This window comes from Pollicipes pollicipes, unplaced genomic scaffold (genome assembly GCF_011947565.3).
Source record: "Pollicipes pollicipes isolate AB1234 unplaced genomic scaffold, Ppol_2.1 Scaffold_7231;HRSCAF=8579_pilon_pilon_pilon, whole genome shotgun sequence".
NCBI classification, from domain to species: Eukaryota; Metazoa; Arthropoda; class Thecostraca; order Pollicipedomorpha; family Pollicipedidae; genus Pollicipes; species Pollicipes pollicipes.
In genome coordinates, this window is record NW_023597034.1 from 43,402,713 (window position 1) to 43,421,161 (window position 18,449).

General features: G+C 58.5%; 2 protein-coding genes across 2 annotated transcripts in view; both read left to right on the forward strand.

Moving 5' to 3' along the window:
* The first annotated feature begins 222 nt into the window (after positions 1-222).
* LOC119110157 (E3 ubiquitin-protein ligase UHRF1) lies at positions 223-12,006 on the forward strand. Its single transcript, XM_037233892.1, has 16 exons — positions 223-256; positions 710-911; positions 1,212-1,343; positions 1,626-1,712; positions 2,269-2,328; positions 3,098-3,240; positions 3,562-3,753; positions 4,866-4,989; positions 5,475-5,662; positions 6,017-6,384; positions 8,060-8,138; positions 8,543-8,686; positions 9,115-9,274; positions 9,642-9,833; positions 10,469-10,567; positions 11,312-12,006. The coding sequence occupies exons 2-16, from the start codon at positions 762-764 to the stop codon at positions 11,456-11,458; spliced, it is 2,265 nt and encodes a 754-aa protein (XP_037089787.1). The 5' UTR covers positions 223-256; positions 710-761; the 3' UTR covers positions 11,459-12,006.
* Positions 12,007-13,867: 1,861 nt separating this feature from the next.
* The window catches only part of LOC119110158 (epidermal growth factor receptor), a 66,905-nt gene continuing 62,323 nt past the window's right edge, over positions 13,868-18,449 (forward strand). Inside the window, exon 1 of the mRNA XM_037233893.1 lies at positions 13,868-14,310. Coding sequence (XP_037089788.1) covers positions 14,238-14,310 — 73 coding nt within the window. The 5' untranslated portion in view covers positions 13,868-14,237. The remainder of the gene's footprint in view (positions 14,311-18,449) is intronic.

Sequence of the window (18,449 nt, forward strand, 5' to 3'; positions counted from 1 at the left end):
TACAACAGCTGGAAAAAGCTATATACGCTAGAGCAAGGCTACATAAACAATACGTTATAGTAAAGACATTTTTCAAGAAAATCAGCCTGACAGTTTCCAAGATTAAAAACCGCTGCAAGTACACCGTGAAATAGGGGTGGCCTTGAAGTCTCATATGTAAAGACATAAACGACACATCGCGGACAAAAGTATTCGCGCGAATTTCGACGCCGTCTGCGCCGACTGCTGTGCACTTCGGAGGCGCCTGTGACGTTTGGTTGGCGCTTGCCGTATGTGCTATGTGTGGACTTTGTAAATTCATAGGAATTACAATATTAGGAATGGAGAGAAGCAATCTGGAATGGTCCGACTTACATGCAATGTGTTTTGGACCTCACACCAAACGGCGACTTGACTTGTGCTGTCGCTGTTCCAGCTCTCTGGACACGGCGTAGGCTAGGTGCATGCTTTCTCACTCGGACCCATGTCTTGCATTTTAGGAAATTGTTATGACGATGCATTGCTAGACAGTGTTTCAAAAGTATTGTGTTATTCATCATTTAATGTTTGATGTGGAGAAGTACGTGCTGGTATTTAACAGTTGAAATATGATTGACTAGTTAAGCCATCACCTTTAAAAGTAAGTGGTTTATTTCACTTTTCTGTCACCTTTTGGCAAGATATTTCATCAACTATATTGTAACTTGTCTGATGTGGTCAATTATTGCAGGTTTTAAAGCTTCAGCTACTTTGCCTTTTCTGGTCACTCCCTGCATGCAGCCATGTTTGTGAAAGTGAGGACCATGGATGGCAATGCCTCAGGAGTTGTGACAATATCCAAGCTCACTACAGTAGACCAGTTCAGGAAACTGGTGGAAGATGAGCTTGATGTTGCTCCAGAATGCCAGCGGCTCTTCTTTAGAGGCAAACAGGTATGAAGTGGGTGGGCTCTTTGACATATTTGCTGGTCTGCACTTCAGGTGCTGTATATAAGCCCATTTCTCCACTCCAATTGTACTGAATTGTTTTCAGTATTATGTATGGTGCAATATTCTATTGGTTTTTGTGTGGTGTATTAATATTGGGTTGTGATTTATCAGAAAACATCCATCAGGTTTTCATGTGGTGTTCATTGAATACCACAAACATTCCCATTGGTAGGTGCATGCTTACATGTGTGTGGTTTTACCAACCACCAGATATGAGACAAGCTTACTTACTGTTTTTTTCAGATGGAAGATGGGCACACCATGTTTGAGTATGATGTCAATGTTAATGATGTCATACAGCTCATGGTTCGGCAGCCTCTCGCCCCTGTCAAAGCAGACAACCATAGGAGACAAGCAAACAACACCATAGATAAGGTTTGTTCCAAATTCTGTAATGCAGTGCCTTGTTAATGTCTCTCCTGTGATCTGTACTCCACTGCCAGATTGCCAGCCATCATGTATTGTAACTTTCCAAGTCCTTGCTCTGGCACAGGTAAGGATCAGCTGCTGGGACCGCCTAGGATCAGTGGTTGTGGTGTGAATAAAGATGCCTTTTCCATCTCTAGCTCAGCTTATTCTTGTTGAAGAATGTCTCATAATGCTCCATTTTGTCAAGGATGCCACTCCCGCTGCTGACTGGCCTAACACCTGTTGCAGGACAGTGCAGACAAAGGTGCATCCTCAGTGCCAGTGGAAGCATGTGGTGTCAATGGTGACGCAGCCCAGACTGTTGACTCTGACAAGGTATGCTGATCATTTGCAGGCACTTGGTCCCCATTAATCATCTAGGTGTGGAGGCAGGCACACTGTTAATGTGCTCATCAGCATCCAAAAACATCCAAACACATTGATATCTGTTGTACATCATAAGTCTTCTATTAACCTGACCGTTCTCCTGTGTCAACTCCCCCCCCCCCCCCTAAAGACATGTACTTGGGTGTGTGACTCTAGCAAATTCTCCTCATGCGTCATTTAAACAATTTCTTCTTGGCAGGCTGACAGTTGAAGAAAGCCTAGCAATGGTGCCACTTGCTACATGATATACATTAGATTTTGTCAGCTGAAAGGCATTTTGAGTGTATGTAACTATCCTCAAAAGGTACGTATTTTTAAATCTTCCATCTATATTTTCCTATCCCATCGTTCGGTTCCGCAGGTCCGTGTCGCGTCCTTCGTCACGTGACCGCAGTGCCGATGTGCAGACCTCAGACCGCTTTTATCCACCTCAGGCCTTTCTGATCCCGTCCTAAGTTCGCTCGTATCTTGTCCAAGTCTTTCTGACCCTGCCGCTTGTCGCCAGGCGGTGGACATGGACGACAACTGCGGCTGGGATCTCCTCTCCGCGGATGACTTTTACAAGGTCAGTCGCAGCACCGCACGGCACCACACAGACGGACCGGGGCTTGGCAGGCCCGGCCATAGCAGCACACTGTTCCGGGATAGATCAGACTTCACGGACCTGCCGGTGATCACACCGGTAGGTCTGTCAAGTTTGATCATCACACGGTGCCTTCCGTGGCGTGTGTGCGACCAGTAGCCCATTTGTGTGGCTTGGCAGGTCTGGTTGTAGTTTGTTGTAGTCGTTGGATGGTGCAGCTGTCAGGGGTGTAGGCAAGAGACCGTGTGTCTAGTGTTTCCTTGGAGACCGTGCGGTTGGTGCTTCCTCGGAAACCGTGTGGTTGGTGTTTCCTCGGAGACCGTGTGGTTGGTGTTTTTCCCGGAGACTGTGTCTGGTGTTTCCTCAGAGATCGTGCGATTGGTGTTTCCTCGAAAACCGTGTGGTTGGCGTTTCCTCGGAGACCGTGTGTCTCGTGTTTCCTTGGAGACCGTGCGGTTGGTGTTCCCTCGGAGACCGTGTGGTTGGTGTTTCCGTGGAAGACTGTGCGGTTTGTACTTATGTTCGCTATTATTATGTGATGTTTGCGTGTGGACTGACAGGAAGTTTACATAACGTAACTTGGTTGTGTGCTTTCTGTTCATGTATAGTCATATGTCGTTGCGTCCCTGCGGCCCAAAGGCTGCTGTTCTATGTGTGGTGTCTGGTCCCTGTACCCCTCCGGTCAGATGGAGGATTGCTGTGGCCTCAGGTATGGTGTGTGGCTCTGGTGCACCCCGTGTGTCGTGTTCAGGTGGGAGACTGCTGCGACGCTCGCGACCCAGCCTCCGGCGGCTGGTTCGAAGCCACCGTCTGCGGTGTCCGGCGGGGATCTGCTGAGAAGGGCGGCGTCTCCGGCGGCTCGCCAGAGCATCAGTACTCGGTCAAGTTCGAAGGGTGAGTCGTATGTGTTACATAAAAAGTAGGTTATGGGCGCCATATGACCAACGTAGTGGGTGCGCCCCAAAGCCCAAATCATCATCATCATTCGAAGGGTGAGCTCTCGTCACCCCCGGCGTGAGGAGAGAGGTAGTACTCACCGAAGAGCCACGCTTGCTCACGAATCCGTTTATCTCCTCCGTGAAACCTCACTGTCATTTCCGTCGTTCAGCTGAACATGCAGTATGACTGCCGACGTCGGGCCGCATTTCGATGAAGCCTTGCCGCGTAACCTGCCGGCCGGCTGCGCGGCGCCTGACGCTCCGTCTGCCGCGCCAGGTACGAGGACGACCCGCCGCTCTGGCTGGCCGGCGGCGAGCTGCGTGAGCGGGCCACCGACACGCTGCCCTTCTCCGAGCTGACCGTCGGACAGCACGTGCTGGTCAACTACAACGTGGACGAGCCGGACGAGCGTGGCTTCTGGTTCGACGCGCTCGTCACGGGGCGCGAGGCGCGTGGCAGGCGGCGCCGGTAGGTGGCCGGGGGGGGGGCAAGGTTCAACAGTCTGGGTGGAATTGTAGGGGGTGGTGGTGACCATATGGCGCTGTGGGTCTGATGGGAGTGGGTAGCAGGGGTAGCAAGCGGCGATGATACGTACACAGGCGTGAGCAGTGAAGGGAGGGCGCGGAGGGTACGCGCGGAGATGGTTCAAGTTGACTGGTTTCGTGTTGTTGCCGTTGTGGCCGGCCCTGGGCACGCCGCATCGCCTTTATTCACCGCATATTCGGGCTGCTAAGCTAAAGAAACGCTGAACCGGAGAGGCGCCGTCTCTGAAAATGGAAACTACCTCTCCGGTTAACGATCGCGATGAATCAGTGACCGAAATGCCTCCGATGTGATGCAAGTGTCCGGCGCGCCGTTGCACCGGCCGGCTTCCCGTGACGTGTGTGGTGAACCAGTGGGCCTCCGCTGCGGTGTATCTATCCCGCTGACCGTCCGTGACCCGGCAAGCTGACAATGACGTGTGTGGTGAACCAGTGGGCCTCCGCTGCGGTGTCCCTATCCTGCTGACCGTCCGTGACCCGGCCGGCTGACACTGACGTGTGTGGTGAACCAGTGGGCCTCCGCTGCGGTGTACTCTATCCTGCTGACCGTCCGTGACCCGGCAAGCTGACAATGACGTGTGTGGTGAACCAGCGGGCCTCCGCTGCGGTGTCCCTATCCTGCTGGTCGTCCGTGACCCGGCAAGCTGACAATGACGTGTGTGGTGAACCAGCGGGCCTCCGCTGCGGTGTCCCTATCCCGCTGGTCGTCCGTGACCCGGCAAGCTGACAATGACGTGTGTGGTGAACCAGTGGGCCTCCGCTGCGGTGTCCCTATCCTGCTGACCGTCCGTGACCCGGCCGGCTGACAGTGACGTGTGTGGTGAACCAGTGGGCCTCCGCTGCGGTGTACCTATCCCGCTGACCGTCCGTGACCCGGCCGGCTGACAGTGACGTGTGTGGTGACCCAGTGGGCCTCCGCTGCGGTGTACCTATCCCGCTGACCGTCCGTGACCCGGCAGGCTGACAGTGACGTGTGTGGTGACCCAGTGGGCCTCCGCTGCGGTGTCCCTATCCTGCTGACCGTCCGTGACCCGGCAGGCTGACAGTGACGGTGTACCTGGGCGCCGGCCGGGTGGCCGTCGAGGGCTGCCAGGTCAAGTTCGTCGACGAGGTCATGGCCCGCGGCCAGCAGCGCGCCAGAGTCGACCGGCTGGCGGCCGGCGACAGCCAGCCGGCGGCCGGTGTCACCGCACGTACGACATTCGCTGGGGCGCCCGGAGCGCGTGCTTTAATGACGTCAGGGGCCCGGGGCTCGGTCAGACGTGGCGAAGATACGTGCCGTTTCTAGGCGGGCGCTCATTGGGCCTCTGGTGTGCCTACAACGTTGTCTTTGTCAAACCCTTTCGGTGGCTGTGTGCGTCTGTGTGCGTCCAGGTGCATACGTTGAGAATATTGATGCACTTTCAGGACGAGTATGTTTGACTGACTTCTCATCACCTTCTGTTTGGTTTTGGGTCGCCTTCAGAGACGAAACCAACCTTTGCGTCGATGCGCGCGCTCATGTGACCTCTGATTGCGCATGTGACCTCTGATTGCGCATGTGACCTCTGACCGCGCGTATGACCCCTGACCGCGCATGTGACCTTTGATCGCGCGTGTGACCCCTGACGGCGCGTATGACCTCTGACCGCGCGTTCCGGGCCGCAGGCGAGGTGGGGTCCCAGCTGCAGGATCTGCCGCGGCCGGCCGGAGCGCGACTGCCGGGTGTGTGGCTGCCACGTCTGCCACAAGAAGTCCGACCCCGACCGGCAGATCATGTGTGACGAGTGCGACATGCCCTACCACATCTCCTGCCTGACGCCGCCCCTGGAGGCCATCCCCGAGGAGGACGAGTGGTCAGTGCCCTGGGGCGCGGTCAGGGGGCCATGCTGTATCGCGGTGCAGCGTCGAATGCTGGTGGATGGATGAGGGGTCTTCGCTTCGCTTCGCTGTGTGTTTTCCAGCCCGCCTGGACGTTCAGGTGTGTGGAGGCAGGGCTGTCCATGCTGAGTAAACGATCATGCGCGAGGGCGTGGGTGAAGCCCGTTGACATGTACTGGATTGCTCTGAAACGTTACGAGTCCAGCCGTCAGTTACGCACAGCGGTTTAGTCGGGGCGGCATCCGCTACCATCCGTTCCGTGCTGATGGCCCCGTCCGCCCATTGCCTCGTCTAATCTCACGCCCCCCCCCCCTCCCCGCCCTGCCCAGGTACTGCCCCGAGTGCAAGACTGACACGAGCGAGGTCGTGCAGGCCGGCCAGCGCCTCAAGGCCAGCAAGCGCAAGGCGCGCATGGCATCGACTCTGAACAAGGCGACCAAGCGGGACTGGGGCAAGGGCATGGCGACGGCCGGCCGGCAGCGGCAGTGCACGATCGTGCCGACCAACCACCGCGGCCCGGTGCCGGGTGTGGAGGTGGGCATGCGCTGGCAGTACCGCATCCAGGCGAGCGAGGCGGGCGTGCATCGGCCACACGTGGCGGGCATTGCGGGCCGCGAGAAGGAGGGCGCCTTCAGCATCGTGCTGTCGGGCGGCTACGAGGATGACGTGGACAACGGCGACGAGTTCTACTACACGGGTATGTGCCCCGCGGGACGGGGGTGGGGTCCTGTGTCGGAGGCCCGGCCGGCCTTCTGTGGGGCGATTGCCGCCTGTCGCCGTGCGGCGGCGTCAGTGTGGGGTGCTGTTTGGTGGGAACGGTGTCACGTGTCCCATGTCGGTAGTTGTGTCCCGTGCCTTGTGGCAGGACACGTATCCTCAGGGACGGCCTGGAGTTTGTGCAGGCTGGTACTTCTGCAGTCTATCGTTTCTATTCCAGACGTGACGGCGCGTGTGTGCTATCTTATATGAAACTGTTATGCAATTACTCAGATCTTAAAACCACAAAATCTTGTTGGACATGGTACCCATCGCTCTTGTGACAGTCCATGGGAGCGTTGTTTCGTCGCGCAGCTCCGAGCCATGGCACGTTCTTTGACGCTACCGCGCGCACATCGGGACGGTGACCGGTCCGCTGTGCGTCCGATGCTGTCCCGGTGAGGGGACGTGCCGTCGCCTCTGCGCCACTCGCCGCTCACCGTGTCCGGTGCTGTCCCGGTGAGGGAACGTGCCGCCGCCCGGGTGCCGCTTACCGTGTCCGGTGCTGTCCCGGTGAGGGGACGTGCCGCCGCCTCGGCGCCGCTCGCCGTGTCCGGTGCTGTCCCGGTGAGGGAAACGTGCCGCCGCCCCGGGTGCCGCTTACCCGTGTCCGATGCTGTCCCGGTGAGGAGGCGTGCCGCCGCCCGGGTGCCGCTTACCGTGTCCGGTGCTGTCCCGGTGAGGGAACGTGCCGCCGCCCGGGTGCCGCTTACCGTGTCCGGTGCTGTCCCGGTGAGGGAACGTGCCGCCGCCCGGGTGCCGCTTACCGTGTCCGGTGCTGTCCCGGTGAGGGGACGTGCCGCCGCCTCGGCGCCGCTCGCCGTGTCCGGTGCTGTCCCGGTGAGGGGACCTGCCGCCGCCCGGGCGCCGCTCACCGTGTCCGGTGCTGTCCCGGTGAGGGGACGTTGCCGCCGCCCGGGCGCCGCTCACCGCTCACCGTGTCCGGTGCTGTCCCGGTGAGGGGACGTGTCGCCGCCCGGGCACCGCTCACCGTGTCCGATGCTGTCCCGGTGAGGGGACGTGCCGCCGCCCGGGCGCCGCTCACCGTGTCCGGTGCTGTCCCGGTGACGGGACGTGCCGCCGCCCGGGCGCCGCTCACCGTGTCCGGTGCTGTCCCGGTGAGGGGGACGTGCCGCCGCCCGGGCGCCGCTCACCGTGTCCGGTGCTGTCCCGGTGAGGGGACGTGCCGCCGCCTGAGTGCCGCTCACCGTGTCCGATGACGTCCCGGTGAGGGGACGTGCCGCCGCCCGGGCGCCGCTCACCGCTCACCGTGTCCGATGACGTCCCGGTGAGGGGACGTGCCGCCGCCCGGGCGCCGCTCACCGTGTCCGGTGCTGTCCCGGTGAGGGAGCGTGCCGCCGCCCGGGCGCCGCTCACCGTGTCCGGTGCTGTCCCGGTGACGGGACGTGCCGCCGCCCGGGCGCCGCTCACCGTGTCCGGTGCTGTCCCGGTGAGGGGACGTGCCGCCGCCCGGGCGCCGCTCACCGTGTCCGGTGCTGTCCCGGTGAGGGGACGTGCCGCCGCCCGGGCGCCGCTCACCGTGTCCGGTGCTGTCCCGGTGACGGGACGTGCCGCCGCCCGGGCGCCGCTCACCGCTCACCGTGTCCGCCCCCCAGGCTCGGGCGGCCGCGACCTGTCCGGTAACAAGCGCACCGCCGGGCAGAGCTGTGACCAGGAGCTGACCAGGATGAACAGGTGTGCCGCTCGGTCCAAGTCCCGCCGAATGTGGCCGGACGGGCCTGCACCGGGCTATCTCACGCCGTTAATGAGCTCTGAATGCGCCGGAGGTAGTCTGGCGGCATATTCTTTTTTAGTAGAGCTAGTTTGTTTATTGTTGATTCGCTCGCGTTTTTGTAAGCTGTAATGACTGACATGTCCTTGAGAAAGCGTATTTTTTAGTCCTGGAATAATCATAATTTTTAATCCTGGATTGAACGCAATATTTATTATATAAGGTGCCTCATTTAAATCGCGATCTGAATCGCGTGAGGCACCTTGGAACAAGCACGTCCGGTTTCGGTACGTGCCGTGTCGTTTTGCCGCGGGATACGGTGCAGCCGCCACCGGGCCTCGATTTACTCACTTCGCCATAATGACAGGGCGCTGGCGCTCAACTGCAACGCCCGGATCAACGATAAAGAGGGCGCCACCGCCGAGGACTGGCGCGGCGGCAAGCCCGTGCGGGTCATCCGCTCCTACAAGCTGGGCAAACACTCCAAATACGCGCCCGACGAGGGGCTCAGGTACCAGGGACGGGGGCGGACGGTGGAAGGGACGGAAAGCCCCGGGTGTGGTCGACGAGTGTCGCAGATGGGGGAGGGGGATGGACGCTGGCATGCACATCTTGGCGGAGGCATCTTCACTGACACGAGGCGGGGGGAGGTCGCTGGGTGGATCTGGCCAACATCTCCTGTTTGCACGGCACGAATGCGGTAGAGTGCCAAGAGCACGTCGCCAGTGTCTCGCCAGCGACGCGGTCGCCCTTCTTTTGGCGGCTAAGGCGCCAAGTCTCCTCTGCCGTCCATGTCTGTCCCCCCTGTGCTGTCGCCTCAGGACTTCAGTGGCCCTGCAGTGGCCCTACCCTTCGTGTGCCGCCCGAGAGCTTGACGCTCTGAGCTCGCTCAGCTGAGCGGCCATAGCTGCGACTAGCCGCGCCGCCGCGCGACCGCAGGTACGACGGTGTGTACAAGATCGTGCGCTACTGGCCGGAGAAGGGGCGCAGCGGCTTCCTGGTGTGGCGCTACCTGATGCGCCGCGACGACCCGGACCCGGCGCCCTGGACCAAGGCCGGCCGGCGCCGCGTCCTGGAGCTCGGCATCCAGGACATGGTGGTGAGCGGCGGCCGGCGCTCCAGCACCGCCGACCAGGGCGGCGTGCTGAGATGAGAGTGGCTCTTGACGGGCTCGAGGGTCGCGTGCGGGGGTACGCCTGGGACCGGGTGCCGGGCGCTGCTGGGCAAGGAACTGGAGGGCTGGAGCTGAGACCGCGCGGAGATGCTGCCCGGAGGGTGTTCTCGTTTGAACGGGTCCGCATTTGTGTCGGTCGGTTTGTTGAGACGGTGCGCCAACCGTCAGCGATGCCCCATCGAGGCTTGTATCGACGTTTCGTCCACTCTTCGTCGACGCTTCGTCACTGCCCGCTGCCTCTCCCTCACTCTCTGCGACACGGCTGACCGGTGGCTGTCGGCTTGTCCGGCAGCGCGTGGAGGCGCCGGGCGACAAGCCGCCGGCGGAGACGGAGGGGGCCGATGAAGAGGGTGCCCCGCCCACCAAGCGGCCGCGCCCGGCGGCCTACACGCCTGCGCCGGCCGTGGCCGCCCTGATGAAAGCGGACGCCGACAACGCGCAGCTCTGGGACGCGTGTCGGCGCTCGCTGGCCGACGGCAAGCTGGTGAGTGATACGGTCGGCTCTGGTTAGAGGCGCTGACGGCTCTGGTGAGAGGCACGGTCTGCTCTGGTGGGAGGCGCGGACGGCTCTGGTGACAACAGGGACGACTGGTGAGTGATACGGTCGGCTCTGTTTAGAGGCACTGACGGCAAGCTGGTGAGTGATACGGTCGGCTCTGGTGAGAGGCGCGGACGGCTCTGGTGAAAGGCGCGGACGGCCTGGTGAGAGACACGGACGATTCTGGTGAGTGATACGGTCGGCTCTGGTTAGAGGCACTGACGGCTCTGTTGAGAGGCACAGTCTGCTCTGGTGAGAGGCGCGGACGGCTCTGGTGAGTGGACCTACTTGTACGTTTCTGCCTTTGCTCCGACTTATGCACCTCATGGCAAGTTTCATGCTAACCCGCCCGTGCCAGATGCAACAGATGCCAGTGAATATGTACGTAAGCAATCGCCCGCGTGGAAGTGCGTGTGCTATAATCACATTCTCTAATCGAGCTTTGAGGGACGTCGTCTCCGCCGCACCACAGCTGCAGTGCCCGCCGTTCGCCTCCGGCGAGTCGTGCCCTGTCACCTGGCCCGAGCCTCTGCCGTGAGCCCCTGAGGTCGATCTGACGCGGCGTCCGGCGTCTGTTGCAGAAGTTCCTGGCGAAGGTGACGGACACGTTCATGTGCATTTGCTGCCAGGAGCTGGTGTGTCCGCCGGTCACGCTGCCCTGTCACCACAATGTCTGCCTGGTGAGCCGGCGCCGCCGTCCTGTCTGTCTGGGCAGGCCGTGCCAGTCTGGGCTCTCCGTCTCCGAGCTGGCCGTCGAGGCTGCCCATCTCCGTCTGGGCTGTCCGTTTCTGTGTGAGCTGTCTGCTGGGCCTGCCCGTCTCTGTGTGAGCTGTCTGCCTTAGCTGCCCGTCTCCGTGTGAGCTGTCTGTCGTAACTGCTCGTTCTTGTGTGAACGGTCTGCCGTAACTGCCCGTCTCCGTGTGAGTTGTCTGCCGTAACTGCCCGTCTCTGTGTGAGCTGTCCCTGCCGTACTCGTCTGTCTCTGTGTGAGCTGTCTGCCGTAACTGCCCGTCTCTGTGGGAGTTGTCTCTGCCACACCCGTCTGTCTCCGTGTAAGCCGTTTCTACTGGGCCTGCCCGTCTCTGTGTGAGCTGTCTGCATTAGCTGCCGTCTCTGTGTGAGCTGTTTGCAGTACCTGCCCATCTCTGTAAGAGCTGTCTACTGGGCCAGCCCTTGCCTTGTATAGGCTTTAGTTACATAGTCATGCATATGCTCTCGTATGCACATGTCATTTTAGTTACGGGTGTGTTTATTTATCACGTTTCTGGTGCAGAGGTGACCAACAGCTCACTCACAGAGGTGGTCACGTGGTGCCCACTATTGTGTTACCGGCGTGAGGCAGACCAGCGCAGTGTTTAGCCGTTTAGACCGCTCCGTGTGCCGTCGGCCGCGTCGGCCCCTGACGCGCCGCGTGTGCTCCCCAGCCGTGCGTGAAGCGCTCCTTCAAGGCGGAGGTGTTCTCGTGTCCCGCCTGCCGCCACGACCTGGGCAAGAAGTTCGCGCTCGTCTCCAACGTGACGCTGTTCGACGCGCTGAAGGCGCTCTTCCCGGGCTATCAGAAGGGCCGATGAGCCGGTGGGGAGCGGCCGTCTCCAGGGGCTGGTCTCGGCGGCTGGGCGGCTGGTGTCGGATGAGCCGGCGGGGAGTGGCCGCCTCCACGAGCTGGCCCCGGGAGCGGCCGTCTCCAGGGCTGGCCTCGGCAGCGGTCGTCTCCAGGGACTGCCTCGGCAGCTGGGCGGCTGCTAGCGCTGCCCCGGCTGCTCGGAATGGTGGCGGTGCGGCCGGGCGCCAGCGGGGACTGCGTTCGGTTGTGCGTCTCGTAGCTTGTTCTCTGCGCGGCTAATTTCCAGACGACAGAAGCTGCAGGCACCGTTTGAATGACCATCGCGAGTAAGTGGGTGTGAATTTATCGAATGAATTATAGATTTATTCGCACTGCGGTGCCCTTGAATTTAGTTAGTGACTGTGCATTCTCACAACTGGTTCCATTAGTGGCTCAGGATCGAGACCTCGACGTACGCTTTAGTTTAGCAGTTGGCTAGTTTCGTACGTGTTCCTGCAATGCCAGCTACACTCAAGTTGGCATTCATTGTGTATAATACATTGCACATATTTGATATATCTCCTTTTCTTGTTTGTGTGATGTGACTGATAAGTGATGAACGCGCCGTCGGTTGAAAGAATGGAGTTTGTTCCAAGGGACCGTCCGCTTGGGCCGCCTATATTTGAACAGCTAGGCTCCGCAGAACTGTTTCGGGGTACGGATTGTTTGTCAGTGTGCTGACTTATTAAAAATATGTAGTGCTGTTGGCGCTGGAATGGAAGCACAAGCTAAGAAGGGCGTCGGCTAAAGCTCCTGCCCTGAATCTGCCACTCAGTAGCTGTAGCATTATTCCAGTGCCACGGAGAATGTCACCTCTGGCATTCTTGCCTGACGGATGGCGGAGAGATGTCCTCCTTTCGATACATTTTTGCAACATGACCGTTAAGTGCTCAGTATGCCTAGACGGTACAGTACCTGTGGCGCAGCGCACCGGTATGACCCGTACGCGCATTTTAGTCGACCTGTGTTGATACTGCTCCCCAGAGGAAGCGAGCATTCGCCCCTTTGAGACTGCAGTGGAGTTGGATCCACCCGATAACTAGTGGGACAGGTGCAGGGTAGCCTCACCGGACGTCGCTTTTCACGGCAATTTTGGGTGCAATCTGACCCTGTCGCAAATGGAACGCGAGAGATCGGGCTGCGACTCACCTACGTGCCTGGTCCTCTATCCCACTTCGCGAATTTCTAGGAGTCCGTTTATACACATTTGCGCACGTGGTTAGCAATGAACACGTCACATTCCCCTCCCGCCATCAAGGGCAGCGAGCTGTCGAGCGTCCTCAGGACCCAGCGGACACCATTGTGATCGTACGGTCCGCCTCGAGCCGTAACAAGCAGCAGCTGGCGGGCTTGTTTCCGCCAAGCGCGTTTTTGTTTGTGTCAACATGAGTATTTTTGCCGGTGGGATATGTGTGGCCTGACCGTAAACACGACCCACAGTTCTTGGACAGGCGTCCGCTACAGCATGTGGTCCGAGAACGCGAGGCGGGTGAAACAGGGTTCGTGTGACTGGTGTGAGCCGATATCGGGTGTAAATGGCTGTGATGATCTGTAGCCGACATTTTAGCTTTGGCTGACAACTTTTCATTTTTTAGGCCCCCAAAAATGTGACAGTATGGATGAACCGAGTCATGAAAACATGGGTCACGAAGAACATTTATATTTCTTTGAAAACCAATACAGTGTGCCTTGCCATCTATCACGTACAACACAAATGCAAATTTATCTGAGTCGTCACCGTTTTGACCTGTCATAACATCAAAACGAAAGTAAATTGAACATTCAACTTTGTGACTGAAATACGATATACGCTTCCGTTCTTCCATGGTTTCTCACTTGACTTTCGCCCCTTTCTAGACGTGGTCCTGATCTGTTTGCAGCGAATCAAGCGAGGTTGGCTCAGCGACTCACGTACATTTTGATCTGGGCATTTGTTTATGAAAACAACGGCTAACAGTGCATCCTATCGGACTAAGCGCACCAGGCTGAACATAAATCCCGGAAGTTGATTCGCGCAACATGCCTACATTGCTGGACACACGCTTTCTGTCCTCTTGGGTCTGCACATACGAGTGCTGATCACATCAGCTGCCGTCGAGTTTACTGACTGCAGGAGCCTCTGGCCGGGCGATGCGGGAAAAGTGGAATTCTTAGCTCGGCGAAGACCAAACCGTCGGGTCAAGTTCAATCTTCTCAATATCGAACCCCGCGAAGGTCTGACCTCCGCAAGGGAGTCGTCAGCGTGACTACAGTTTGTCCGCTCGGCCGCTAGATGGCAGTGTCCGCCTAATAGGGTGGGCGGGTCACGCCGCGGTCGTGGACCGTGAGAAAGTCTGCGGCGGCCGCCGTCGCCAAATCGTCTGCGGGAGCAGTACCGGGAGCCGGGCCGCGGGCGCGAGGGGCGAGCGGACGACGAACGCCTGACGCGCCGGTGGGTGTGCTGCGAGCCGCGGGCGGACGGGGTCTTCGGCGACTGCGCGGGACACACCGACCGGCCGGACAAGACGGCACCGTCTTAGGAAGCAGATTTGCTGTGGTGCTGAAGGTGTTGACTGTCAGTGGAGCTCGGGCGGGCGGCAGGCTCGCGGCGTCCGCAGGCGGTAGCGGAGGACATCCGGTGTCGGGCAGTGGACGAGCGCGTCACTGTCGCCGGTGGCGTGGCCCGAGCGGCGGCGCCGGGAGCGCATACATTTTGGCGCGCTGCGTCTGAACTTGTAATGCTGTCCAAGCGCCTGTGACCTGCAACGATGCTCTTCCAACTGTATTGGGTCGTGCTGCTCGCGGCGTGGGCGCTCCCCTGCTTGTCGCTGGAGGAGAACGGTGAGTACCCTGCCAGAGCGTTGCAGGCGACCTGTTGAGGGCCGCACACCCAGAATTCAAGCGGTACGGAATGGACCGTTGGGACCTTCTCCTCGGCGTATTTTACGCGTTCCCGCGGTTGTCAACTTACCAAAATCCAGTGCTGCTACGAGCAGCAACCAATCCACGACGGCGAACGAGTGCAGGCGTCGCTCCCGTGCTGACTGCAGCGCTGTCGGCGAGCGGCCTGTGTTTGATACTGCTTTGGCGTCGTTTCCGACTCCCACTCACAGCGCATTGGGTTGGTTTTTGCTCTGACTGCGAGCAGCATGGCCTAGTCGTGAGTCAGTTGACTCCGATACCAAGGCAAGAATAAGCAGTTTTGGCTTTGAAATCAGTTCCGATGGCCGGCAACCGGTATACAACTGAAATGATCCACACGAACTTTAAAAAGCCCGCATAGGTTGCCAACTTTGATAATTTGACGAGGCATTCAGAACACCATTTTCCACGCATGCAACAGCCTTCAGAATGAACATGTTTGTTGTTATTTCTTTCTATCTTGAGGTCGACCCATCTGGTTTCAGTCAATGCGACTTGATCAACCCGGAACGGACATGCGTTCTTAGAGGAATAGATTCCACTTTAGCCATACGAGACAGTGAATGATTCTGGAGTTTACGCTGACTTCAAACAGAGCCAGAGCATAGATAGCGAGCAACGCTATACGGAAACAGCTATCTTTTGTTTCTGCATCGGGCGTATGCTAAGACTTCATTACAAATTTCATGTGAGCCTGCTGAGGGAAAGGTATGCCAGGTTGTAAGCAATGCGAGCGCCAGCAATGCCAGTGCTGAGGAACAACACAGACACCGGTGGATTTGTGGTGTGATGCGGCTACAAAAAAAAACAAGTGCAAAAATGAAATTAATAAGTTTTGTCATGGATGATAACGACTTTGGAGATGTGTTTGCTTGATTCCGCTCGAGGAGAGTCGATCTCGAAGATAGTCGTGACCGCTATGAACCTGTTTTGAGGTCGAATTGAACTCGTGTATGGCGAATATTGCTTATTCTTATTCCGAATCCGATTTAAATGTATTTTGTCAGGAAGGAGCAGGCTGCAAATAGTTCCACCGGTGCAAAGGCTCATCATATATGTACAACACGGTGCTATTATCGGGCATCCGTATGCAGCAGCAGAAAGGCGATCTGTTTTGCATACCAATTTGAAAATGCATGAGTGCATGAATGGCTATGTATTGGAGATTGAACACTTGAATGGCGAAGAAACCGGCAAGTCCATAGTAACGCAACAAACTTTTCTGCCTCCCAAAGTACTTAATTTGAGCTTTTGACCACTCCGGGCGCATCCAGCCTTCCATATCCCCACACTTGAGCGGATAGATCACAGATTTCCATCTCACATGTCTCGTAAACACATACTAGTTGGGAAACTCAATTTGTGCACTGGAAAGTCAGCGATGTAATTTACACCTTAGAGTTTGTGGTCAAATTACTTTTGAATTGGGCATATTCAAGGTGGAATCGAATCAGTTACGATTACGTGGCAAACCACGGGAATCGATTCCGAATGGGATTCAGCCAAGCAGCCAATGGAGCCAACGGATTCAAGTCAAAACTAAATGGATTCCGAAGTAAGATTCGATTCCACCGATCTAAGCTCAAGTCTGTTTTGGAGAAGCAGGACCGCCTACACACTCAGTGCAATGCCTGTTGCTTTACTTACGGCGAAGGAGGCGTTTGCGAGCTCTGTCGGCTGGCCAAAAGGAGGCCGCCGACCCCAGAGGTTGCAGCGTAAGGAGGCCGGGGCGCCACGGCTCCCACCGGGTCAGCGCGTGCGGGCCGCGGTCGGCAGCGGCGGCCCCGAACGGCGCCTGGGACCTCCTGTCGCCGCCGCCTCCTGCGGCGCCTGATCGGCCTCTGCGTCCGCTCACCGGAGCTCTGCCGGAAACCGTGACCCAGCCCGCGGCACTGGGGGTGCTGACGTGTCCTGTTGAACTGGGCGGCGACAAGAGCCGGGTAAAGCGTGGAGGCACACACTGGGGGTGCTGACGTGTCTTGTTGAACTGGGCAGCGACAAGAGCCGGGCAGAGCTTGGATGCACACACCCAAGCAAACTCATGGTCCAATGTGTTGCCTTTTCACAGAATGTAGATGCTGCTCGATTGTCTTGCCTTAGAAAGGCGTTGTCCGCCAGTTGTGTTTTAGAATTCGCGTGAGGTGAGTCGGCATCTGACACTTCCGTCTCTGAGAACAGTCGGTATATCCCCTGAAGGGGATGATTGTTAATTCAGGTGTATCTCCTTTTCAGGGGATACACCTGAATCTCAGTCTTCCACAAAAAAACAAACCGCAGTCTTTCATAATCGGCGGTTCAATCTACGCCGTGTGCACCAGTGATTCCAACTCCCGCGCGGGCGATCAGCGCAGTCTCCTCGCGCTGGGTGTGCCGGGGGTGGGTGGACTCCCACGCTCTCTCTGTCGAGCGCTGGCTGGGCCGCTCCCGTCCCCTGTCGTGGCCTGGCCCGGTCGGTCGCCTCCCGTTGACATGACCACCCGGTCTAATACGTCCCAATTAGGGGGCTGTTTTTGTGAGTGTCGCGGCCGAGTCTGCGTCGCCGCCCCCCAGCGCCGGTGTCGGGTGTCACCCCTCCCTGCCGTGACCTTGGCGGGTGGTGCGGGCGCGATCCGGTTGGGAGGCGTGGGGCGTTCGCTGGAGTAGTACGGGGAGTGACTAGAACTGGGAAGCTTATTGGGCGCATCCAACATGTGTAGCGTCAATCATGTATGCGCTTTGTGTTACTGGCGGCGACAAATCAATCAGATCTGTGCACAGGTTCTTGTAAACAGCGTTCGCATATAAACATCCCGCGATTTTGGAGATATATTTTGGAAACACACGACGAGTGGTACCCACGGCCGCTGGTTGAGACCAGAAGGCTCTCCAGCCAGAAGTGGCTGCTGCCATTGTCGGCAGAATGCGGCGGGTGACAGGGCCGCGGTCCCTGCCGACCCGGCCGCCGAGCGACGCTCGTGTTCGGCCTTTGTCAGCGCTCTCGGCTCTCACAGAGGTAAACGGCTCTGAGCGCGCCGCGACACCGCGTCGTTCGGCACTCGGGACCCTTCCATACAGGTGTGCTGAATGGCGTTTATGAAGGGCGTTGTGAGAGGCAGCGCCGCCTGGCCAACAGAGGCGCCTGGGGTGCGGTGGCGGCTGCTGAATGGGGCCCAGCGTGCCCGTCCAGCTCCCGCCGCATACCTGGTCCCTCACGGCCAGCGGCCAGCCTGCGAAACACGCCAACAGCTGCCCGGATCCCACACGTGGCGTCGAGACTGAGTGACCGAGGAGATGACCGGGGCCTGGGGACCGAGCAGATGACCAAAACCCAGCTGACCGGGACGGAGTGACCGAGACCGAGATGACCGAGACCTAGTGACAGATCAGATGGCCGAGCAGATGACCGAGACCTAGTGACCGAGCAGATGACCGAAACCCAGTGACCGAGCAGATGACCGAGCAGATGACCGAGTAGATGGCCGAGACCTGGTAGCATCGTAGATGGCCGAGCAGACGCCGTACCCAGGCGGCGCGCTGTGCACGGGCACGGCGCTGCTACTGGAACGGATCTGTCGGCGCGCAAGACGGCTTGCCAGTGAATCGCGTTACCAGGCCGGTATCTGGTGGTGGGCATCGTCACACAATGGTGCTGCATTCCATCACACGGCTCCGTTTGCCACGTTCGGGTCTCTGGAGTCCGGGCGTCGGGCTGAACCGAGCCAGCACGGACTCCGACGGATGAAAACTGGACTGCCGGCGAATGGTTTCTAGTTGTTGCTACCGTTAAACATTCGTACTACCGAATAAGAGAAACACCGCGAATCGGCTCATCACGCGCTAAACGCACGCCAAGCCTCAGGCAGCACAGTGCGAGCTGTGCAATATGGTGCAGGGGGTGGTGTAGTGGTTAAGCTGCGTGACGGGGAGACCAGAGGCACGGAGTTCAATTACCCGCGATCCTCAGCCAGGGTGTGAGGCAGATGACGCCACCTAGCCTCAGCAGCCGAGTGCGTCGTAAAGCACCTGTTACGACGAACTGCGCAATATGGCGACGGAGTTTTGCATGTGTATGGCGCATT